Here is a 25,770-nt window from a genome sequence, read left to right on the forward strand (position 1 = left end):
CAAAGCTTGTAAACTCAAGTTAAAACTGAGTTTTATCTCCTTTTGGGAGGGGGTATCTGTGTGTGTGTGTGTGTTTGTGTTTGTGTTTGTGTTTGAGGGGGGAGGGGAAGAGGAGTTGATTGAGTCTGTGAGAAGCTGCCACAGAGAGGTTACAGTCAGGAGAGCCAAGAGCTGTCACAGATGATGAGCTCTGAAAAATATTATCACAGAAAATAATTAGCATAAAAGCTTTTATTTAAAATTTTTACATCTCGGAAGTGTGAACTGTTACGCCAGCGTGTGCCCTGCGACCTGCGTTGACCCCGCGGTTGCCGGGGTCCCGCGGTCGCCGCTCCCCCGACGGGCGCCGGGTGCGAGGGCCCGTTCAACGCTGCTCGCAGCTTTAATGTTTATCTTGTTCACCATCTTAGTTTAGTGTGACAGCATCATATCATTAATTAGCACCACACACAAAGTACAGCTGAGGCTGATGGGAGCGTTATCAATTAAAACTTTGACCTAGTGGTGAGGATGACCAGACTAATCAGAATTCATCCTGATGGGAATATAAATGTCTGTACCAAATCTCATAACAATCTGACAATATACTCAATAGCTGTTGAGACATTTCACCCAAAAGCACAATTCAACATCACAGTGGCACTAGAGGAAAGGTTGGCGTATCACCACAGTGAGAGAGGTCGATCCCATGGGGGTCATGAATATCTGTGCAACATTTCATGACAATCCACCCACTAGTTGTTGAGATATTTAACTCAAAAGTGGTGGAGCAACCTGCACTGCTATCCCTCAAGCCATGCTGCTAGCGTGACTTAAAACAGCATCACTAGGGGGAACCAGATGGATCAAGTCTCACTCTCACATTATCTCCCAAGTCTACCTTAAAAACTGACTTGCTTCTTTCCAGTTTGCTTTCCGCTCTGATGCTCTGTTCACCTCCTTCTCCTCCTCTCTCTGAATCTTCTCTCTCTCCCTTTAGCCCTCTGTCTCCTCTGTCTTCCAGCTTGTCACTTTCCCACCTTTTAATTTTTTAACATTTGTACCCAGCTGGGACAGTGCAGAGAAGGCTGAAATAAATATATATTCATTTTAGTGACAGTTATTAGTAGACAGTTATTATTTAGTCAGTTATTCTTCCAGCTGTTCCTTTCAGCTGTTCAGGTCTTCAGGCCAGCCTCTCGTTCCTGTACAGGGAGCTATTGTGTTATCTGCTGCTTGTCTGTGGAGTTGTCTGTAAATCGATCTGGCTGATGGCAATGATTCATCTCTGTGTGTGTGCCTGCTGTGGTTTTGTGTGTCCATGTAGGACTGAGTGTGGTGTAAAGTTGAAAGTGTGTGTGTGTGTGTGTGTGTGTGTGTGTGTGTGTGTGTGTGTGTGTGTGTGTACAGGGGAGGTGTCATTGGTCTATATTTACCAACTTAAGAATGAGACAGCATTGTGCTGTCCACATACTTGGCACTGAAGGACACTTTGTATTCAGGGTCACCCTCACCGCCTCATCAGGAGAGGCATACAGAGAGTGAGGAGGTAAACGCAGACAGACAGTACAGACAGGTAATACAGAGAGGTGAGACTGAACAATATCTTCAAGGAGAGAGACAGACAGGCAGACAGAAAAGGAAGTGGGATATTTCCGTCCTACACATCTTTGACACCCAGAGGACTTCAGTTGTCTCTTTAAAGAAAGCGTGAGTGGGATTTTCCTTTACTCAGCCTTGATCTAAATCTAGCACAAATGGCATACAAGTTCTTATTGCCTTTCATCAGTTACAGGTTACTGAGGCATCAAAGAATTAAATAACCCTCAATGAAATACAAAACCACAACACTAAGCTTGGATAAAATGCACATGCTGTGCCACTACAGTACATCTGGATAATCCTGTTAATTATTTGTCTCTTTGTATTGTCAAAGAGGCTCTTTTTGTTTCTCTTGAGAGTCTTCACTCATTCCTCCAGCTTGCTAAACTTCTTAATGGTCTCATCTTTTGATGGTCTCAGTGGATGTAGCTTTTAATTACTCTCTGGGGAAGAAATAAAGCAAGATTGTGTCATGTTCAGACAGTGATTCCCCTTCAATGAGGAGAATAGTCAATAATTTTTCTCCTCTTAAATATCTGGGCTCTCATTTCACTCCAGAGACTGAAAGCTGCACTGTGTAGAAAAGAGCTCCACTTTTCTTTTACTCCCCTCCCTCCAGGGGCCCAGGATCTGGTCTACCCATGGAGACTGATCAATTTTAATGTGCCAGAGGTCGACCTTCCATTAAGAGTGTTCAAACAAACCTCTCCCTTTGCACAACAGTGAGCCACAAAAAAAAAAAAGGAAAAAGCAACAGGGGAATCAGCTGGCCCGCTAGCCTGTTAGCCTGTTAGCCAACTCGCGGCTGTTTTTCACAATGTAATTGAAGTAGATGAGGAGAAATAACACATTACACTTGTTTATGGTGCTAACACAGGTGGTTGCTATTGGGAGAGTGTGAATGAAGCCATCACTCAGGCGTGACCTGATTCTGTTTGTTGGGCGCATTCTGCATTCACTTCCCTAGAGCAGCCACATGATTAATGATGGGCAGGGTGTGGGCAGCAGCAGTGAGAACCTCGACTGATGAATTATTAGTACCTCAGTGGCCCACAAAGGGGTGATTCATTTAATGTGGGACTGAAACACGCCCTTTCTCCACACCTACACCCAAAAAACACACTGGACTCAAATGAGGAAAAGGAAAAAAACTTGACATACAAAATAGTTTATATGACTTCCAAATTGCAGAAAGATTTCTGACATTTTAAACAAATCATAACACGGGTCACTATTAAAGCTGAGATGATTTATCAAAACTAATCAGCAACAATTTCTGATCATTAAAAGGAAGCTTTAGGAACCTAAAAAAACAAATGTCTTGTCTTTTCCTATATGATAGTAAATTCAATATCTTGAATTTTGGACTGTTGGTTAGACATAGACATGAAGCTGTCACCTTGAGATCTGAGAAAATGGGATTTTATTTTCACTATTTTCTGACTAATCCATTGATTGATTACTTTAGAGGACAGTCAACAGATCAATAGCTATAGCCCTAGTTACTTTGAAAGTTCTACAGCTACATATTTCAAGTCTGCTCCCATTTTAAAATGTTGACTGTTGAATTTTAGACATCAATTTTCCTCTGTAAAAGTGTACAAGCGACGTTTTGGATTGATACCCACTTATGCATGATGCATGATTTTTTGATCCAATGTAATTGCAGCTGATATTGATTCAGAAACATTATGTTATTAATGGCACCCTGCTGACTTTGAATGCACTTTGGTTGCTAGTCCCAAGACAATTTAAGATGTCAGAACACTGGTGTCCCTTTAGATAGCACTAACTTATCAGAGAGCTAAATGGTGCAGTTAACATTTTGCATACACTTAGCACACCCCTTGGCTATTACAATTCTCTGGAGATGAGGCTGGAGACCGATTTTATGATTCTGCAACCCAATGATATGGAACAGTCATTACTTAGCCACCTCGACTAAGCAGAGAACTAGAGATGTAACTCTAAGGTCTCTCCTGAATACAAAGCATAAAATAAATAGTTATGCCTCTCGCCAAGGCTAGAGTGTCTTCAGTGTAAAGTGGCCATTAATTTGGTAGCTCATCTGCACTCAATGTGAAACACAAAGCTTTGAGCTGCTCCAGATACAAGTGTCTGTTGACTGCTTACAAAGGTAATGTAAGTTACGCTCCTGGCTAAGGCTTCAGAGCCTTTAGTGTCTGACTGAGTCTCACTGACTCTGTATCGCACTGCCTCCTACATACCTCTGCATCCTCAACTCCTAGCTTCTCCTCCCTCCACAGGTGCCAGTTGGGGGGTTACCATGGAAACCAGGACAGTGATGAAACGAGAGCAGGAGGAGCAGTCGTCCCAGATGTCTCACAGCATGCAACTGTCCTCCCAGATCAAGAAGAAGACCTTCACTTCCAGGTGCAAACATGACTACTGACATACAGTAGGACACCATAGCAGAGCACTATCCTATTTTTTACCCTGTGAATGAATGCTATTTTTAAAGCATGAGTCCAGTGATATTTCATATTTTTCTTATTGTAAGACCAATTTACCATAATATTTTACTATAATCAATATCTATAATCCTCTTTAAGAGTATTGTATGTCTAGCAAGATATAGGTTATTTTTCTGAGACATAGAACTCCATTGTTGTCCAAAACTATCAGTAACTTTAGTTATGATAAATCTAAGCACAGTACCTTATTTTGAGTTAACCCCACATACACGGTCCTGCTGCTGTAAATGCTCAATAGTGCATAAAGTCCACTGCATTTCTTGACAATAAGAAAAATAGAGTATACGTCCTTATCCTTTAAAACACCACTCTGTGCCACTTAAATAAACAAAAACACAAAATTGTAGGCTACTAACAGCTACAGTTAAGAGGATTTACTGTAGTCAGTGACCACACACAATAGTCAGTGACACATGAAAGGTGTTTGTTAGGGAGGACAAGACACTGGCTCGTTTATTTTTACCACCAATACCATGCAGTATTTCTCGTAGTTTGGGAATATATATATAAACAGCAAGCCTAATAATCACAAATACAGTCCCCTCACCTCACCTTTGGGACAACGCTGTGTTCAAGTTTCCTGACTAAAAAGAAGCTGTATAATCAGTATTATTCAGCGATAGCTTCAGAGGTTTCATCTGTAATTTTACAACACAAAAAAACTGATGTTCATCTTGACAAGTCATTAAGTCTCATATTCAGCCCTTAACCCCGATTTTAATTACAACAAGAGAAAATTCCTGGCAATGAGTTGAGATAATTCAGTTTCACTCCTCTACAGTATCTCTTGTTTCAGGCATTTTTCTGAAATTATTATCTTGAAACGAGACAAAATAAGGCAAGCCACTGCACCTGAGGCTACAAACTTCATGAAACAAGATGATTAATATTTGAACCAGGTTAAATTATCTCACACCATAGGCAGATTTCTCAATTTATTAAAAAAAACATAATTTAGGATTAATAGATTAAAATCCTTGTCATAACTGAGGATGTTTTGCAATAAACCCACATCAGGGAACACCATCCTTGATTCTTCTGTGGTGTTTACGGTTCCTGCCCTAAATGTACTTATATAAATAACAAGACAGATAAATTTGATTAGTGCGTTGTTGCATAACGCATGCAAAGCTGTCCTGATTGATCACAACTGATTTTTTTTTTTTTTTTCAGTTGACGGATGGCATTAAGTATTTATTAAAGAGAGACATATGGCAGGCTGGTAATTCTAAGCACAATGAGACATTACATTCACTCAAGTACTTCCTGTGGCCCACCGCCGCCAGTAGCTACAAGCACAATGTATGCACATACAGTATTCACAAACACGTCACTAAGACCCACTCCACTACAGAGAAGTCACAGAGGAATTTTCACCACATTCTCCTTGTCTATGTTGGCTTAAAAGCTAAAGTTCAAAGACCATTCCTGACTTCAAGAATAAACTTTGAATGTCAAGGTTTGAGCCATTATGGATGAGGCCATAGCCAAATGGTTAGGATGCATACTGCATGGGCCCCAGTGCCCTAAGCAGCCCCCCCCCACAAAAAAAAAATGCAGAGGAAGAAGGCACAATAAGATGATGCAATTAAAAGCACCCGTCAAATGAGCCAGTGGATATTCATCCAGGTCATAGTTATCTCAAGGAAATTTAAATCGAATGCAACTGGACTTAGTTGTAGTCTGGGAAGACGTTTCACCTCTCATCCAAGAGGCTTCATCAGTTCCTGTACGCATCTGACCAGGCTGATACTGGTCCAACTGGTCCCAGCCTGGTCAGATGCGTACAGGAACTGATGAAGCCTTAAATTTCCTTGAGACACCCATCAAATCTTAAATGAACAAAAACAATGTGGAAAACATGATGGAAATATTGCATGTTTGATATGTCTGATTCATGTACTGACTGGAGGAACTCTACACAAATCTGATGTTTTCATCGGCTGCAATTCTTCGTCTCTCAGAAATGAAAGTTTCAGTGGAAGTCACACGCATCATGTATGTGATGATTTATTCGCTAGGGCTCTGATCATTTTCCAGGATGGACACAGACACGCTTCAACATGATAACAGCTCCTGAGAGCAAGAAAAAGAGCTCTTTTGTTTGTTGCACTTGGCTGAACATCATGGAAATGCTGTGTGAAACTGTGCATGTGACCAAGTGACTTTACTAGCTTTAAAATTGAAGCTTGAAATAAATTAACAACAATGTACAAGCTGTCTCTTCTACTGTACTATGAGGACGTTTGAGTGTCTTCTTACACCTGCACACATTCACTCACATACAGTGGGCCTAACCACAGCACGCACACCAATGCTCGCAGATGACTCCGGTGAGATCTGATATGAATCACTTCTGGCCTGCTCTAATAGTCTCAAGTCAAATTTGCCTTCATTTCCACCGGCCCTCTGCTGCAGAGAGTTATTAAATTAGGCTAACCTGTGGCTCTGCAAATTTTCCATCGCAGAATGAAGGGAACTGAACCAATTTTTCTCATCAGGGACAAAGAAAATAAGCAATTATTCCATCAAACTTAGTTCAATCGATCTTAAAGGTAATGTCTCTTTTTGTTAAAAAAGAAGCCAGAGAGAAAGACAGAGAAGAGGTGCATTGTGAAATTTATACTTAGAGCATCCTCAGTGGAAGCACACTCAACTTTACCTTCATGTTAGACTGAACAAAGTGGTCTCTGGGTAGATTTAGCAAACAAAACTACTAAATAACAGAACAGTTTGGCATACGACAGTTTTGGAATCCAATTTTTCTTATTTGTACAAAAGCCCAGAGGTACAGGACTATTCTAAGTACAAGTTGCTGGCATGCATACAACAATGAGGACAGACCATCCTGCACCTCTCAAATGTTTTCCTCTTTTTTTATTTCCTCTTGCTGGTTACACCAAGTTAATATTTTGAGGAAGCCTGGTGTTTACAAACACACTTGCACACCATGACAGTATCATCTCTTTCTAAAGTGTTTGTTTGCCTTCATGGGTGCTCACATGTGCATGCATGCTCCTGTTCATATGCATGTCATGAGTGTTTGGATCCCTGTGTGTGTATATATCTCTGGGCTGTACTTAAGCGATGCTGCCCAGCCGCAGGCTCCGCACTACATTATTCAACGGTCCAAGCCTCTCAGCACACACTCAAAGGGAACCTAAACAAAGGGAAAGAGAAAAATAAGACGGCAAAAGCAGAAGTTGTTCTCTGAGTGCTGTGAAATGGGGAAATTTCCCAGCTAACAAACAAAAGAAAACGAGAAGTCATGTCAATTTGCATTGCCATTTGTAAGATGGCTTGTTGAAGGTAATGCCTGAGGCTAGATGGTAGCAGCAACGGTAGTTGGCAATGTGTATTACACACCTGGGTAAATTTATAGTTCTGCTGACACACAAACTTGAAGATTTTTGTATTTATCCTTTACAAATGAGCTGTGCATTGCATTGTAATGTACTATACCTCAACATTAGGCAAAACATACCATAAATATAGATTTACTGACACATGATAAACAGGGAAAGCATTTAAACTTAAAATACTCTATCACTGAGGTTGTAATTACTCTGGTTGAAAGCGCTTTAGTAGTCTAAGGATAACAAGGGAGCAAAAATTAATGCTTCTCCTGTTACAAAAGTGCCTTTCAACGTCATTGCCTCAAGTGACCTTGTCGCTACTGACAAACGGCCCTCTCCTGTTTATGGGGACACACATAGAAAAGGTCAGCTCAGTTTATTGTTGGTGCTTTAAATGGAGAGCTCATGCTTTAGTGTAGGTTTACACGTGTGCCTATTGTCTCTCTGTGAGTATGTGTCCCCCTGCATGGCTATGTGCCCATGATGAAGAGATTACTTTCAGAGGAAGACAGTAGCTGGCAGTGTTTTGAATTTACTAGAACTACTGTATGAGTCCAGCGATTTCAACTGGAACACAAACAGCATTGTGGATTAAAAACTGAACAATGCGGGTGATTTTCATGCTATGATGCCACAACAATTACAACTGCTACCCTTAGGCCTGCCTACCCTTAGGCCCATAAACACCACACTGTCACCATTTGCCTGTGCTCACATCAGCAGCCCCTGTTCCTCCTGGTTATATAAGCTCCCTAAACACAATAGCATGTGTGTTTGTTCACCAGTCAGTAAAAGGGGAACAGTGATAGAGCAGAACCAGCTGATTTATGGTTGTAACATTTCACACTGTTGAGAGAAAAACAGGTCAGCTGGATCAGCACCTTACACATGGGAGGCAACGAGTAGATTTAGCAGATAAAAGCCCGGGCTATAGTTTAGTAATAGTGTTAAAAGCATTGCACCATGCACTTCTCATGGAAAAAACTGAGAGAGACAACATGCAGAGTTTATGCCCAGCAGTTGTGGAAGACAAAACAGTGACTGCACTACTGTTGTAACTGATATCTCGTCTTACCACTCTTTTTTTTTTTGGTCTAAGAATGATGTCTGAAATTACAAAACATCCTCAAAAAAAGCACAGCATTCTGCTTTTTTTATTTCAATATGAGCTGAATCTGAGTCTGTAAATCCCATTGTAATATTCTAAACAACACTGGAAGAGTGTGTGTTTATCCTGAGCAGTGACAAATCTGCTGTGCCACACAATGAACCACACTTGGTCGCTTACCCCTGAGCTGCACAGATTGACAGAGGGTATTAGCACAACAAACAATACTGACATCATATTTCAAAGAGCGTCTGCCTTTTTGCTGATTCTCACTTCTTTGCACTTTATGTTGTTTTGTTTGATTTTTGGTTTGTCATTGTTTACTATGCTAGTTCTTCACAACAGGAAGAGGAGACAGGATATATCCATTACAGCAATTTTCTGTCTGAATATAAGATAAGAGTTGCCACTTTTAAACTGAATCCCTGGGGTCTGTGAATAAATGAAACCTCATGTATATTGTTTGCCTGCGTCACTGGAGCGCTCCCTGATGTATGGCCTCCTCTGCTGTGCAGACAGAGAATAGGAGAGTCACTGCTGCTTTCTAGTGGCAGAGGAGAATAATGGTCTGATCAGCTTGAGATTGGATAATGTGCCATAAGCCATGACAAAATGAATAGGCGTGCTAATATGAACACTCAATCTCCCCATCAACAGAGTAAATAACTGTGAAGGATGACAAGGGAAGATATCTGTTTTTAGATCTTTCACCTGTGTCATTTGATGATATGCAAGATATCTTGTGTTAATCAGGCTCTCTTTTATTCCCCCACCTCACTGCACCCCCCACAACATTCCCTGGGATGTGACAGTGATGAGGAAGCCACCTACTCTGATTACTATCCCATCATCCCCGCTGACCTGATGTCCGTCAAGGAGATCCTGGGCACAGAAAACTTCCCCCGCCACAGGACATGGTGAGACATAAGATCTAGCCAAATACACTCAGTGAGCACTTTATTAGGAACACCTGAACACCTGCTTATTCATGCAGTTTTTCATGCATAAAATCATGCGGATACAGGTCACAAGCATTCGTTAATGTTCCTATCAAACATCAGAATGGGTAAAACACTTGATCTCAGTGACTTTTACCATGGCATGACTGATCTTCACACAAAACAGTCTCAGAGTTTACTCAGAATGGTAGGAAAACAGAAAACATCCAGTGAGCAGGAGTTCTGTGGACACAAGCAAGTTCAGATGACAATAACCAGAGTAGTTGGAGCTGACAGGAAGGCTATAGAAACTCACATGAGCACATTTTACAGCTGTGATGAGAGAAAAGAAGAAAACACACGTCACATGCAGCCTGGTCTGATGAATCTTGACTTCTGCTGAGGGATGCAGATGGTCAGAATTTGGTGTCAACAGCATTCTGCGTCAACAGTCAAGGCTGGTAGTAGTGGTGTAATGATGTGGGGAAAGTTTACTTGGCACACTTAAATAACAACCAATCTTCATTTGAATGCCACAGCTTAAGTATAATGTTGTCATACTGTCCACCCCTAACGAGACTAATATGCTAGCAGCCTACAAATGTGGTTCACACTGATGGTCATAATAGGCAACAAATTTGCATACTTAAGATCGATATAGAAAATCAGTGCATTCAAATTAATACAAATGATGAGCTGTACCACCCGGCTGGCAACATGAGTAATACAGCAGAACCAGCTTAGATAATTAAAATATTTTCAAAAAAACTTTTAATAGCAGAGGTTCACAACAACAAATCAATGACAGCACGGGGCAAATTCAAGTCTTCTCCGTCGATCCTCTCCATTAGTAATCACCACCATATCCTCTCGCTCCCTCTCTCTCCCTCTCTCTCTCTCTCTCTCTCTCTCTCTCTCTCTCTCTCTCTCTCTCTCTCTCTCTCGCCACTTTATTTGAGAAAAGAGGAGTAGGTCAAGTTTCACTGGTGCTTTTCCCTGCAAGCCATTGACAGCACGAGAGCTTTTATACCAACAGAGAGTCTCAATAAACAACAGAAATCAGGGCTCTTTCCTCAATCACGTCTGTCTGTAAAAGGCCAGCTGGGGACTTGTCCCATCATTTTCTGCCTCACGGATGTCATGAAGCCAATAAGCCATAACCATTCAACTGAGTCATACAGCAGGACCTTGTTCATTTGTACTGATGGAGAGGAGGAAATGGTCTGGCATCCTGCTCGAAGAAAGTAGAGCGGAAATATAGACTCATTAATCAATGAGTCAATCAACAGAAAGCAAAATGACGATCATTTCCTCCTTCTAGTTGTTCAAATGAGTTTTTGTGATTTCTTTTGGTCCTACGGTACAGTAAATCCTATATCTTTGGGATTTGGAGACATCTTCTTGGGCTCTCATTAAGAGTGGCAGGCCATTGTGGAAAAGATCAGGCTTCTCAAAATGATTTGATGATTCAGGACATGCAGGTTATATGTTATTACCCACAGAAGTAAAAGGTCAATTGAAAAGTTTTCTAGACACAAGGAAAAAAGTCAGTGTGTGGCTGGTGACTGGACTTAATTTGCTGCTAGTACAGAAAGTCTTTACCTTATTATGAATCAGAATCTGAGAGGATTTTGTTGATGACATATATGAGCCATCTTTTACTTTCCGAGTGTCTTGGGATCATGTTGCCAGGACAGGATTACTGCTCAGCTGTCATGAAAGGATGTCATATATCTAAAAATAAGTCCCAGAACAGGGAGGTTTAGGTCACAGAGAACAGGAAGCCTCTTGTGACATAATTTGCTTCACCAAAATCCCTTTTCTACTGTAGGGGCCCCTTGTCCTGTCTGGGTCACGTTGTATCTGTGCTGGGACTCAATACCACTTTCACATTTGGAGGATTAGCTGCAGCCTCTTTCCTGTTCTCCAATTCATCCAGAACCCGATTAGACTCTTGTTGTGTCAAAAAGGATTTGACAACTCTAGCGTATGTGACTTGACTGGCTTCTTCATCAATGCTAAAAATAACACAGATATATCCCTTCTTCGAGCACTGAAAGGAAACTTTGGCTGGTAAGTGGCTGCCAACAGTAAATAGATGGACAGACAGAGGTCACAATGAGAATTGACGGAGAGGATGAGCAATACTAGAATATAGAGTTGCCAAGGATGGAGAGTGAAAAGGGAAGGAAGTCACTGAGAGTGAAATCACACCCTCTCGAAAGACAAAACACATCTGACAGTAATGAGCTTCAGCTGCGGCAAATTTGGCTCTGCCAGCTTAGCATCTCATTAGATGCCCTCTCCCATACCACCACAACCCTCCGTTTCATCAATGACTTTCTGTCCCATCCCCTAACTCTCTCAGCTCTAATTCATCAACCTTTTCTGACCTTCAGATTCTCACTCCTTTCAAATCCTTCTACCTCTACATTAAACAAGGTCGACTCCCTCTGAAGCGCAATTTCTCCACCAAAGCTCAATCCTTCACAAGTCTTATCCCCCTCAGAAGCGCCGGGTGTTGATGGATATTTTAGGCTAAAAACCTAGCGATGCAGAAGATGATTGACTCCTCCCTGGATGAGAGAGGAAGGACGGAAGGATGAAGCTGAAAGCTCTCGAGGATTGGCACACTATTTCTGGAAGGCCTGAGTGTTGGAAGAAGGGGGAGCATGACATTTGTTTTGATTTGTGGAAATGAATGCGCTAGATCTTTGTGTGCTGGCATGTGTGGCTCCAATTGCACATTATTATCTGATTCGCATAATGGTCTCCTCCACTATTTTCTCCTGGTGGTAAGGGGTAACATATAAATTATGCAGCTGACTCATGCGAGCCTGGTTTTGCTGTTCTTGTGCACCAATAAGCAATATTAAAATTTGCATTTGGAGCAATAATTAAGCCATAAACCCTCTCATAACCACTGGCTCAATGTGTTCCAGGGGTCTATTTCCTCAAGGCTTAAAATCTCTGAGCCCACACAGATTAAAAACATTGACAGGCACACACTTTACCAAACGCGCCCATTGCAGAAAAAGTCAAAACCATGTTTCTGGATGCCTCGGGACAGTATGAGTACGTGTGTGTTTATGGGTGCGCGCTTCTCTGCATATGCAGCCATGCACGCACGTATTTATTTGCATATTTATTCATGCTGTTTGTGCATTTCACTGAATTATCACAAGCATTTGTAGGGCCATTCATGCTCTAGTAGCCATCAAAGCTCAGAGAAGTGTTTGTGAATATTTAAGATTCTGTTTCTCTCTGTTTGTTGTGGCAATGTGAGAGTGTGAAGTGTGTGTTCAAATAATTAAGCCCTGGGGACTGTCAATCAAAAGACAGTTCAGGATACACACCCCTCAGGCGATGAGGGAGAGGAGTGCTAAAACGCTGTATTTAAAAGAGGCAAAATTCATGACTGTGCGTGTTGGAGTGCGTATACTTCCATGCATATGGATGAAATGCATACACACAGGACAATGTGTAATGCCATGTACATATTGTAGCTACAATATACTGTAAATATACATATATAATATAGGGTTCCATTGATTTCTGATCTTTACAATGAGTTCAGGGTGCAGCTGTGCAGCAGGTAGGGATTCATTGTGCAGCTTCATCACCTCTATCTAGCAAGGATGCAAATCAAAAACAAACTTGAACCTCAATTCGCCCTATGCCCTACTTAATATGCCATCCTGATGCCTTGACAAAGAAAGCTAAAGATTTTTTCCTTCTGAATGAATAGACTATCACAGCCACCTGCCATCTCCATAACAACAAACTTGATGAAAGGGAAGTCAAGGGTGTCACACAGCCCGCGACACAGCATCACTTTGAACCGTCCACACCTGAAGGACTCCTGGAGTGGCGCGCATCATCATGTGAGAGATGTGAGAGCACCAGCACTGCATCTCCTCACAACGATGCGAATCAGCAGTGGCAGCAGGGCTTGATATTCCACTCATACAACACCAACTTCTCAAAAACCTTTGAACGTGTGTGAGGACGGTGCTCATGCGAAATGACATGTGGGTATAAGTGGAGCAGCAAACCCACGAACCTCATCACTCAGCCTTTTCAACAACAAACTGTCAAGTATCATAAAGGTAGCATTTTTCTGTAAATAGACAGGAACAAAATGAAACATTTAGATGCCAAGACAGAAAAGAAAAAAAAAATCAATGTAAAATTGCTGTTTTGTTTCTCATAAAGCTCGACCCCTGTGGTTACAAATAATGTTCAAACCTTTGTCTGAAATTGCTGTCTCTGCTCTTGTTGCCTCCTCTGATGGAGGCATGGGTTGTTGTGACAGCCTACTCAAATTTTTCAAATGATGCTAATTAATTCTTGTCTGGCATTGGTTGAAATTTTTTTTCTGCAGCAGAAAATACTTCAGATGTGTAATTTGGTTGGTCTGCAACAACCATGTTTAGGTGGGTGGTGCATGTCAAAGTCCAGATGAATGCCAGAACTCTAAGTTTCCCAACAGAACATTGTACCGTGACAAGATGATCACTGGTATTCACTTCATCTGTCAGTGTTTTTAATGTTGTGGTTGATCAGCGTATGTCTGCACCAGACACCAATTCTGCACCTTATTAGCTAAAACAAGTGTATATAATTACACAAATAAACTGCAAAAACAATAGTCCTTAATATATCAAACACTTTGTGCTGTGTTCCACCAGGGAAATCCTGAAGGAAACTCTGGCTGCTGATGAAGAGTATCACAGGGACAAGTGGACCATGTTTGGAAATGAGGTTGAGAAGGTGGAGATAGACGTGATCAGGAACCAGCATGTGTTACGCAAACGAGTTGACAAAATGGCCCTTCGCAAACAGGTACGAGTCAAGTTTTGGTGTCAGGACTCAGGCCTTGTTTTGTCAGCCCAGTAGCACTTATATTTTCAACATTATGTTCTCAAACATGAGAGCATGCACTTTCAAAACCACCAACTCAGTGCTATATCATACACTACCCACTAAACTACACAGAATACCCATGTTATTAAACTTTATTAGCCTCCATTCTGTCTCATTATTGTATCTGGTGTATCTGACATGTAATGGAGACTTAAATTCCAATCTTCAAGGTTTGTTATTTGGACTCTTCTGTAAACAACTAAGCAATGCATATTTAGACATTTGCTTTTTTAATTCATGCAAAATGAATGAAGCACACACAGAGCGAGTGTCCTCAGTTTCTTTGAGAGAAGCTGTAGAGTGGTTTCTTTAAAAATACAGCGCAACAAACACGGTCACATTAATGACTTAGTCTAATCAACTGTGAAATATCAGAGGTAAAAAAAAATATTGATGCCTTTTAGCAGATTGTAGCTAAATACATTAAGTTTTTTCACTTCTTGTTTACTTAGATGTTTCTCCAGTGCTTAGATTATTCAGGTTATTCACAGTTTATATCCAATTTTTGTGTTTCCTTAGTTTATTTGTTTCTTTCTCTTCACTCTCTTTTAATGAGCTGTGGATAGCACTTGGATGCTAGCTTTAGGAAGTAAACTTAACTAAAACTTTGCTTTTTCTGGATCTGTCTATGCTCCAGGCAGAAAAGAAGGCATCTGCCCACATGAAGTACCTGGAGCTTCTGAGTCAGAAGGCCCCTGACTTTCCAATTCCTCTCAGGGCTCACACTGTCTGGGAGGGCATGACGGTCAAACTCTCCTGTACCGTCCAGGGCTGTCCACCCCCAAAGGTCACGTGGTAAGAACTTAAGTCTCTGTAGTACTCCATTCTTTTGGCCTTAATTGCCCTATACTGAGAATCCTTTTCAAGAAATTTCTATTAAATTCTATGCTGGGGTCATATAGACTGGTGCCATTTTAATTTAGTTTCTTGCTTGGCTAAAGTTGGTTAGAGAAGAAAAAGTCTAATGGCCAAAAGTTGTAACTTTCAGGGAACATCTATACATGGTATATAATGAGCATTCCTGATATATCTTATTTTAACTCTATATTAGATCTGAAACTATCAGACAGTTATTTTTCTAATTGTCTTAGGTTATGCTCAAGTACAAATAAACACACCCATGCCTCCACACACATGAACGCAGCTTAATCTCAGCTCCACCGTCAGTCAAATAGACACGGACCTGCAGCTCTTTATACATCCATGACACCGACAGAGAGTGAAGAGTAACAGAGGCAGCCTCACACCTTGCACTCCATTGTTGGCTGGGTGGGGGGGGGGCTACACACCCAGGCTGCAGGCCAGAAACGTCCTGAACACAGCACAATAAGAAGAAAATACAGGCAGAGGGCAGGGTCTCTGCAGAAAAGTGCACCACCACACACCTCAACTGGGCCATAAGTGATGACTGAGAGTGAAAATCCTCTCTATTATATCTCACCTCTCAGCAAAAACACTAAGATTCTTGAGTGTGATCATTTTCTGCTGTTTTATATTATTTCAGAATGAATGCATGTGGGTTATATACTGCTGGAAGATGCCACATTTGACCAAAGGGAATTGTAATATATATATTATTTCATAGTATCTTTTATGAGAGGTGGTAGAGGAAGTAGGTTAGTTTACACCTGTATATGCAAATGGATGAATATAAACACAGGCTCAAACTCCATGAGCTGCTTGCAAAAAAAACATGACAGAGTCATGACATTACAGTGCTGAACCCTGACTTGAATATCGATCTCCATATTAATATGAAATTACCTTTGTTAATTCAGGCAACGTGCCAAACTGTCGACCTTGATACTTGAGCTGCTGAGACACTAGCTGATGAAAAGACCATGTCTGCTCATTATTCATGAAGCTAAGCTGAGATCCAGATAACCTGCGGCTCATGGGTTTCACCGTCCCATATGGGACCCATCAAGCTCAATGAGCTGCAAAAAGCTGCCCTCAACAATGCCCTGCACAACGCAGAACGAGTGATCAAAAGCCCCCTCTGGCTAGTATAGACTCAGCCAAACTAACATTTGATTAGTGAAATACATGCATAAGTTATAAATGGGCAAGCATATGAACCACCCAAGTGTGGTCTGTTGTTCACTTTTGCTTTGATATTCAAAAACACCCAAAACTTTTAACACACTTCGATCTGTTTTTTACTTTTTACCTCAGGCATAAGGATGGTATCCCACTAAGATTGTCTGACCAACCGTGGAATTACAGTCTTCAACAAAAATTTGGTCTTAACTCGCTGGAGATCAGAAGGTAGGTCACTAGCTCAAACCCCTGATTAATGCTGGGTGGAGAAAACTCTGTGATGTGTGTATATAAGTTTTGTGGATAGCATGGCCTTGCCAGTGAAAAAATCAAGATAAGAATCTAAAATTGAAGAAGCTTGCGGGTAAGGTTCGCAAATCATGTTGTTAATAGATAAAATGAGGTTGTCAAACTAAGAAATAAATGCTTGTGCTGTTTTCTGTTTTCTCCATCATGTTGTATATTGGGGGGTAATTTAACAGCCAAAACAACACAGAGAAGTAGGTTAGTGCTAGACTAATATGCAGCAAAGGCCCCAACTTTGTAACGCTACAGAAACAGCCTTCTTTCAGCGACAACGTCACCTTTCACAGGCCAATACATGATATGCTATATCCTCTGTAAAGGTGCTCTCCTGATGATGCTGGCGAGTATAAAGTGGTAGCCAAGAGTCCACTGGGTGAAGCTACGACCTTTGCAACACTTGTGGTGAACTGTGAGTAGCTTCTTGGTTCATATCAGCTCCACCTTGATCAAAAACTATTGTTGATAATACAAAGATAAGCTTGGAATACAATTCCTACCAAGGACTGGAATACTAGGGTTCAATGTTGTACATTAAAGCTGTTATGGGACACTGAAACACTGAGGTAAGATATCAGGAAGGGAAATGATCTGATGAGCTATTGGAGTAGACACTAAACAGCATTTACACCACACACACATCTACCCCATGGAAACTACACGCTTCTCAAAACTTTATATACTGAACACACCAATCCCCAAGTGGTTTTGTCCAACAGGCTTCATAAATGCTCAAGCATAAACAGACAATTCTGTTTACCTATCATCATTTTGTACATAATTATAGATAACATGTATGATGCATTTTAAGGCCATATGAATATCTTCTTCCTATTCATCAGAAAATGTCCGAATGTTATTTGTTCAGAAAAAATGATTGACTTTAGATGGGGGAAGAAATACCAGCACTAAAAGAAGTAAAACTGGATTTAAACTACAACTCTTGGGAGTCAGCTGCAAAACTGAATTGCCATAATTAGCCACATTTATATAATGGGCAGCTTTCACATAGAGTACTTGCAGATCTGAGTGACAGAATCTAGAAATACTAATTTTGTTTATGTTGGATGCACTGAATGTCAAGTATTAAATATGTTCTATTTGATACGCCACTTACTTAATTTCATACTGAATGATGTCACAGTCACAACACTGAATCGCACAGGAGAAGAAAAACTCTGTGAAATCTGCAGCTTAAAAACTGTTGAACATTAAAGAATAATTAAAGAACTAAGTGACCAAGAGTACTAACCAAACCATAAACCGAATACTGTAATACTAAAACTACAACACAACAACACAACAGAATGCAGGTCCTGTTACACTGTCATCCACGATTAAACACCACTGACAGCAACCTGAAAGCAGACAGGTGCAGATGTGTCCTATGCACACATGCGCAGCAACAAAATCACAACAAAGCCGATGCTAGAGGAAAAATAAAAACTGAGGCCTTACTCACCATTAACTGAGGGCTGCGGATGCTGGTGTTCAAAGTGCCTCAGGACAAAATCCTTCAGTCAGCTGGGCTCTTGCGAGTAAGGTCTCCCTTGAGGGCCAGCGGGTAACCAATGTCAGCAGGGATCCTGATGTTCACTAAAAATGTTTCTGAGTCAAAACTATAGAGAGCATCTTTCTTAACACAAGTCTCTGTCCTTATACCATCCTAAGGGAGCGGTTTTGACGTTTGTAAAAAATAAATAAATAAATAATAATAGTTGGTTTGAAGTAAAACATATCCAGGGTGTAAGCTGGCAGCAAGAAAGCCTGCAGGAGCGGAGGATTGCAGTTGTAAATTCGCAACTGTCCAACAGTAATTAGCCGTTAAGCGTTAGCTTCAGGGAGCAGAAACTCGGATAATCTTCTGCACTTCCTTCACTCCCTTCGGCCCGAATTGTCTCCACAAGTGCTTCAACATCTAACCTCCACACTGCAAGCAGACTTTGAGTCGGGAGAGAAAATTAGACTATAATCATTTACCACATTTAATGTTAACTGAGGCCCACTTCATTTTACGTAGGTGCTCGCTGAAGTCGGCCCCTAGAGGTAGTAGTATCCACCTGTGTTGCCAGGTTTGGTTTTCGTTTTAAAGTAAGCCCAACTTTTTTGAAACCTCCCTAATGGGACAAAAAGTAGTCCACATTAAAGAAAAGTAGCCCAATCTGGCAACACAGCTATTCTGGGTGTCCACTTAGGAGAATTCCTGTCTGGGCCCCACACAGAGGCAACATCAGTGGGCCCTATTCACATGAATTCAAAAGGTAATCCCACTCTTTACACTGAAAACACAGGATTAAAACCTGTCATCACTCCCAAAGTGACAGGCTCTATTACTATTTTAGATACAAAAATAGTCTGTCAACATGTTTATTCATCTAACAGTAGTAGTTATACTTACAATACTAACAATGTCAAATTAAATATTTCAGTTTTGCACATAAAAAGCAAACTTTTAGTTCCAGGCATGTTGATGGCCCTCCCCATGTAGAGGCCCTGGGATACTTATTCCCACTGTTCCTCTTCACCACTAGGCTCCTGGCCATGATCCCACTGGAAAAGCCCCTTTTGTTAGATCAGCACACTACAGTGTAGTTGAAAGCAAATATAAGGACGTTGTAAGTGTTTCCACAGTATTTGCCAGCAACCACATCTTCTCCTATGAAGACATATTTTATATGATTACAACTGCATTTTACTATAATGTTGAATTCATTATCTGCACAGCCGCTAAAATCACAGACATGAATTTGCTTTTATGAGATGAAACATGAACCCAAAAAAAACTGCATAAGTGCTATTTCTCACAACAGATGTGATATATTCAATGTGTGTTCCTGTTGCTTAAACTGTCAAACACTAACTTCAATGATTGTGAAACGAGATGTATCACAATCTGTGTGGCTTGCCTCTTTGGCGTAACAATTTTGTCTGGCATCTCTTTATTGTGACAAATATAACAACAATTATTTTGTTAGTGTTGAACAACTGCAGCTCCTATGAGGCTTTAACTACTTGCCAGTGGTCAAAGCCCAACTCACAGAATGGCCAATAAGCAACTCTCATGATCAAATTTAAAGGATATTAACCAACAATGTTTGATGTAACTGCATACATTTAAGTTTGAAACATGAATATTATCTGATATATTGTTATCAGATTTTTAAACTTTCATATATCAATGATAATGACCTTCAAAATCCAATATCAGTCAGGCTATAAAATTTCATTTTTCATTTTTCACATTGTTTTGCAGGAGGCACAGAGATTCATTAATGCCTTAAGGGTGCTGACACTGTCTTGGCTAAATGTGATCACATATTTCCATCTCCCTAATGCCTTAAATCATGTCAATGCTGAAGTCAGATATATTTTCTTTTTTTAAGCCCAAAGGCGATGAGTTCTACTTTGAATCCTATTTTCTCTTCTTTCTTTTTTTTCTGCCATGCTCAGCATTGTCTTTTACCCCCGTTATCCTTGTTTCTATATAAATGTGGTATTTGGACAAAAATCAGCACCAGACTTAAATCATCAGAAAAACAGATCCCATTGCAGCACTCATGCATAATGAATTACAATGAGGACAGTGGGTGTAGTGGTGACTAATAACATCTACAGTGAGCATCATGGTCTTACCGTTCTGTGGCAGAAACATCCATAATAATAATGTGTTTTTTTTTTTCTTTGCACCTGTTAAATGACCCACCCTTTCTTAAGAGCTGCTCAGTGCCTGGCAGTAAAGTTCCCAAACGCTGTAGATCAATTAGGTGGTCAGGGCTTTAAAGCGACACTTCAAGGCTTCTCCTTGCCATCTATATTTCACAGGCTTTTTCTTTTTCTTTCTTTCTTTTTTTTTTTTTTGGTTGTTAAAAATAGATTAAAGGAAGTATTAGATGTGACTTGCATAAATGTGGCATCGCCAGGTTTGATTTGTCTGCTGTCTCCCTCTATCTTTTTCTTTAGTTTCACAATATCATTCTCTGTTTCTGTCTCCATCTCGGACCCTCCCTGCCTTTCCCCAATCTGTCCTGCTCTGCCGCTCGGCAATTCAGCATATCAAGGAGCCGCGGCTGGTTCAGAGTGCTGGCAGACCCCCGGTAAGTTTCACGCCAAGGCCTAATGAAAAGTGTCCCCTTTCATTTTCTCTGCCACCCTTTGAAGTTCTTCCCTCCACCAGCAAACGAGGGTGGGCCCGGGTGGCTTTGAAGACTGTGACACAACGCTCTGCGCTGCTGTGCATGCCGCACCTCATAAAGAAAGATGTGGATAGATTGAAAGAGAGCAGAGTGCTGACGGTGTTTGTTTGTCACAGGGGTTTATGTCTCTGTGTGGGCATCCGTGTCCATGGATGTATGAATGTAAGTAAGGAGGAGGATAGTTGCTATAGGAATAGAGAGACTTGCTTCCAAGTGAGCAGACATGACAGTCATGTATATTTCATTCTATGCACAGCGGTGGATGTATTCCATTTTGCCCCAAGTTGCGGAGCATCTCACACTGGTTGTGGCACTCTTTGGCCTAGATTAGCCTCCACCCTGTGTAGAGATCAGGACATTTTCAGCCAGAACTTGTTCAGTATCTGATCAGACTTGCTGTTCATGGCGTTACTGGGGCTGTGTTGCTATTCATCTTAAAGTTAAGACACTTTTTTTCCCCCCAGAAAAGCAGCATTGGTAGTTTAAATGCACTAAACCAACCTTTGAATCTCAGGGTGCATGATAGGTCAGCAACTGTTCACATCCCATCTCCTGTCAGCAGTCAGCACTGGTTTCTTTTCACAGTGAACACAATACACCTTGCCCAAGTTGTTTCTCTTGTAACCATGACCATGACTGTTCCCAAACTTAAACCAAATAAACTGAACCAAGATCTTCCACTAACCTTTAATCAAATAGTTGTTCAATGAAACCCCTACTGGTCCACATCTAATCAAACCTTCACCACTGCAAGATCAAATGAATCATTTTTGTAGAGGTTATATCTGCTTTGGAGGGCAGTGACAAAATGTAGTCTTTTAAGAGGTTATTTACAACTTGGGTCATATGTTTATAGTTCCCATGTCAGTTAACGATGATGTTTATGAAAAGTTTACTCACCAACTTCATTGCTCAGATGTGGGCAAGCAGAGCCTCTGCTGATCTCTTTACAACAGAAAAACAAACAAGCAGTTAGAAAATATTTTAAATTTCATTACTGAACCATATAATATGCACCACTCACTTATATTTGGAAGTAAAAACAAAGATGAACCTTTTAATTTATTTACCAATCTTATTGCAGTGCATTCATGGTTCATCTTGGATGTATGGTACAGTTCTCGTGGTCAGCCTAGCTATGCAAGCACACGTTATGTGTGCATTCACTTTCATTTTCACATCTGAACTGGTGGCTTACATGATTATATTACGGTAGAGATCTGTTAAATGTTTGCCCTAAGCCCTTAAAGTCAAATTACTGGCTACAGTTTGTGGTTCTGTTGCATTATTGTTGAATTGCATTAAGAGAGGTGCACTATAAATGGGGAGGGCAACCTACAAACATCTCAGTAGGACAAATAAATACACACTAAGCTTATCCTTTCTCATACTGGGATGGTTTTTTTATTCTTCTTTTTATTTTGTTAGTTTAACCTTTGGAGTCATCATTGAGTGGACTCACACATTTTATAACTACACTGTTGATCCTGCAGTGGTGCCATTTAGGTACCAGCCAATAAATTCCCCATATACTCAGATATTATCATTTTGCAAGAAGCTTTATCAGCTTGTAATGGCACCAGGGCCTGCTTGCTGCAAAAATGTGCTGAAGAATTGCATGCTGGTATTTTTATGTAACTGATAATTGATTATCAGAGCACAGAACAGAACAGATCATATTTTCCAACATGAATCACTCAATAAACAGAAGCGCAACTGTGGTGAATTTATTATAATCATCATTGCGCTGAGGGAGGCACGATTTGAGCGTTTGAATGATGGGAAACAAAGATCTAAGCGGTGTGTTTTAATAAAGCTATGCACATTCCTGTGATAGACTGGACTGCTAAGCAGAACAAGATCATTATAAGAAACATGTCACCGCCTCTCAGACTCATCCCTGAGAATGGGATTTGACAAGACCTTGTGGCACACATACAGTATCTCTCACTTTCAGACTGTATTGCTTCAGTGCTTTGACAAGTGAGAGAATAGTAGCTGAAGGAATAACTTGTCAGGAATTGTTCACTTTCAAAAAAAAATGTCACATCTTCAGCTTTTCTGCTGTCCTCTGTTGTTTCCTCTAGGGGATGCCTCTCCTGACTGTCCTTTGTCTCTGTGCTCTCTTGAATGATGCAGAGGGTCTTTGTCTATTATGGCTGTGCCAGCCTGCATAAGATGGTCTTTTTTAGTTAATTAAGCTCCTATGTTTTACTTTGTTCAGTTTCACTTCCTGTCACCAGTGAAAGAAATTGAGTAAGGAAGAGCTTGTTACTGCTAGCTTGCAGAGAATAATGAGAAACTGATGTCATAGCACAAAGCTACTACATGATATAGAGACATCAGAGACTGTTTTTGACCAGGTTTTGACAGGTCTCAGGAATATAATGGTGGAATGAGCTCTCATTTCTTATCATCAGGAATCAACATACTGATTCATCCCTGCCACTTACCTCCTGCACATCCTCGGCTTTCTGGTTCCTCTCATCTTAACTGTCATGCCTCTTGCCTTTGTAGTGGTCTGCTCAATTTTATAGTGCAACATCCACCCAAAATTTTTACCATCTGGTGCAGTACAGCTGTTTCTGGAGTGGACCAACTTTACTTTTCGATATCGATTTTATCTCTGCCCTGTACCAGTGAGGAAAGTGAATATGTGCACAGTATATTGATGAAGTGCTTCTCTCTTTTTAATTTTTCTTTCGTAACCCTTCACCCTTCTTCTTACTTTTTGACAGCCAGTTTTCCTCTTGTTTACCACTCATTTCTCTCTCCCAATTCAACATAATTTCTCATCCCTCCCCTCCCTTTTTACTTTTCATCCTCATCTTACCATGTCACATCTCAACTGTGACCACCCGTCTCTTGTAGCCTTGAACCTTGAGCAGGAGGCCCAGTTTGGCACCTCCTTCCCTCCAACATGGGTGAAGGAGGGCGACAGCCTTACCCTGCAGTGTACCTTCACCTCAGCTCTGCTGCCCTTCCAGCAGGATGTCAGCTGGTTCAGAGATGGTTGGTACTATAAAAGATGAATCCTATCTGCCTAATTTTTGACAGTTTAAATGGGTGTAGTAGGTTTCTGTTTTTTCATTTTCCAGGTATACAGCTGCATCAGTCCAGCAATGTGGACATTAAGATGGTTGACAATAAGGCCTCCATCACTTTAAGGGCTGCGCACAAGGAGCATGAAGGTGTTTACACTGCCAAGCTGAAGACCTGGGATGGAATCCAAGAACACAGTGCTTTTGTCTATGTCAAAGGTGAGGACCAACATAAAGAATTTCTATTCAAATTCATTTTATATTAGAAGATGGATACCACTCTAACATCTGTACAGTAAATATAGATAAGATACAACCAGCCTGCTGTCGTCTTAGCTTAGCCTAAAGACTGGAGAATAGGGAGAAACAGCCTGGCTCTGTCCAAAGGTAACAAAAACTGCAACTGTAACAAAAGAATGCATACTGTAGATTATATTACAAACTGGTACTGCATCTTGTTTTATTTTACTTAATCTCAATGTAAATACATGTACTGATGCACCTATATATGTTACTTTAATTTAAATTTACAGAATCACACAATATTGTTGTATTTTTTTCTATTCTAAGCTTTTGCACCAGTAACAATTAATGGGGATCCAAATAAATAAATGAACAATCACATGGCAGTTTGTTTTCAGATGCTACCATCACTATTTATTGCAGTTACATTACTCTACTACTGTTTCAGTTGCTGCTTTAGGAGCAGGTGATCTTACTTTAAACACCCGCTCATAGACACCATGTCACAACTTGTAAGTATCTGTTAGATCACATCACAAAAGTCCTCAAATACTTGATGTCCTCTCTAAACAGGCTGCCAACCTACCTTTTAAGTGATATGCATCACTCTGACATGATCCATGTGGTGATCTTTAGACCTTTGTGTAGAGAAACACCTGTATTTTTGAGGATAGAATCATCATTTGTTATTCCAAGCTGGATAAATGGTGTTTTGACTGAAACCTTCGCTCAAAACACTATTTGTATTCCCCAGATTTTGGTTCTACTTTAATTTCCTGTCAGCAAAGTACCCTGATTCATATGGGGAAATTGCACCATCAATCAAGCTGCTCTGCAGTGGAGGGCCTGTTAACTTTGTTCAGTGAAACTATATATTTTTCACAGACTGCTATTCTACCTTGCACATTGTTTGCAGCTTGCAAATATACCACAGAATATCTCCCCCTTGACTCGTCAAATTTTTAAAATGTGCCTGGGCACCTGTACAACGATAACTGGCACGTGTATGCATTTCTATATGATAGCAGTGCCTTTTCATGTATATATGGCACTTAAACTGCCACAGTCACAGTCAATTTGCACTGAATCACTCATTAACATAGTGTGCACATCCAACAAAAATTTACACGCACTAGACTGAACACACAAGTGCACCAAACATTTTAATGCAAAATAAATCTCCCTGCAAAGCTCCTTTTAGAATCTTGGCTCAGGTCTCTCTCTCATATTAAGGAGGTTGTTCTTTACCAGAGCTGGAGGTACTAATTAGTGAATTAGTAAATCTGTGAACTTCCCAGCGTGTGTGTTTTCTCCTTCATTCATCCGTCATATTTGCATTACAAATAGGCTGTACAGGAGAGCAAAAACAAGTGAGAAAGAAGGAGGAGAGGGGAGGGAGAGAGAGTGAGGATGCAAATTTAAAGCAGGAAAGAGACACGCTTGATGTTGACTTGAGTCTTTTGTTGAAAAAACATCTTTTCCTAGCCTCAAGAAAAAGGTTCGGGAACATGTTACATCCTATCACCTCAGTCTGCTTAGCATAATT

At 40.7% G+C, this 25,770-nt stretch overlaps 1 protein-coding gene across 1 annotated transcript in view; it reads left to right on the forward strand.

Moving 5' to 3' along the window:
• Window positions 1-1,471: 1,471 nt before the first annotated feature.
• Window positions 1,472-25,770, forward strand: part of myom3 (myomesin 3) — a 53,492-nt gene continuing 29,193 nt past the window's right edge. The window contains exons 1-10 of the mRNA XM_018700063.2: window positions 1,472-1,689; window positions 3,849-3,975; window positions 9,353-9,457; window positions 14,170-14,323; window positions 15,042-15,199; window positions 16,580-16,672; window positions 17,071-17,159; window positions 20,797-20,841; window positions 23,812-23,952; window positions 24,039-24,200. Coding sequence (XP_018555579.1) covers window positions 3,869-3,975; window positions 9,353-9,457; window positions 14,170-14,323; window positions 15,042-15,199; window positions 16,580-16,672; window positions 17,071-17,159; window positions 20,797-20,841; window positions 23,812-23,952; window positions 24,039-24,200 — 1,054 coding nt within the window. The 5' untranslated portion in view covers window positions 1,472-1,689; window positions 3,849-3,868. The remainder of the gene's footprint in view (window positions 1,690-3,848; window positions 3,976-9,352; window positions 9,458-14,169; window positions 14,324-15,041; window positions 15,200-16,579; window positions 16,673-17,070; window positions 17,160-20,796; window positions 20,842-23,811; window positions 23,953-24,038; window positions 24,201-25,770) is intronic.

Source organism: Lates calcarifer, linkage group LG15 (assembly GCF_001640805.2).
Source record: "Lates calcarifer isolate ASB-BC8 linkage group LG15, TLL_Latcal_v3, whole genome shotgun sequence".
Taxonomy (NCBI): Eukaryota; Metazoa; Chordata; class Actinopteri; family Centropomidae; genus Lates; species Lates calcarifer.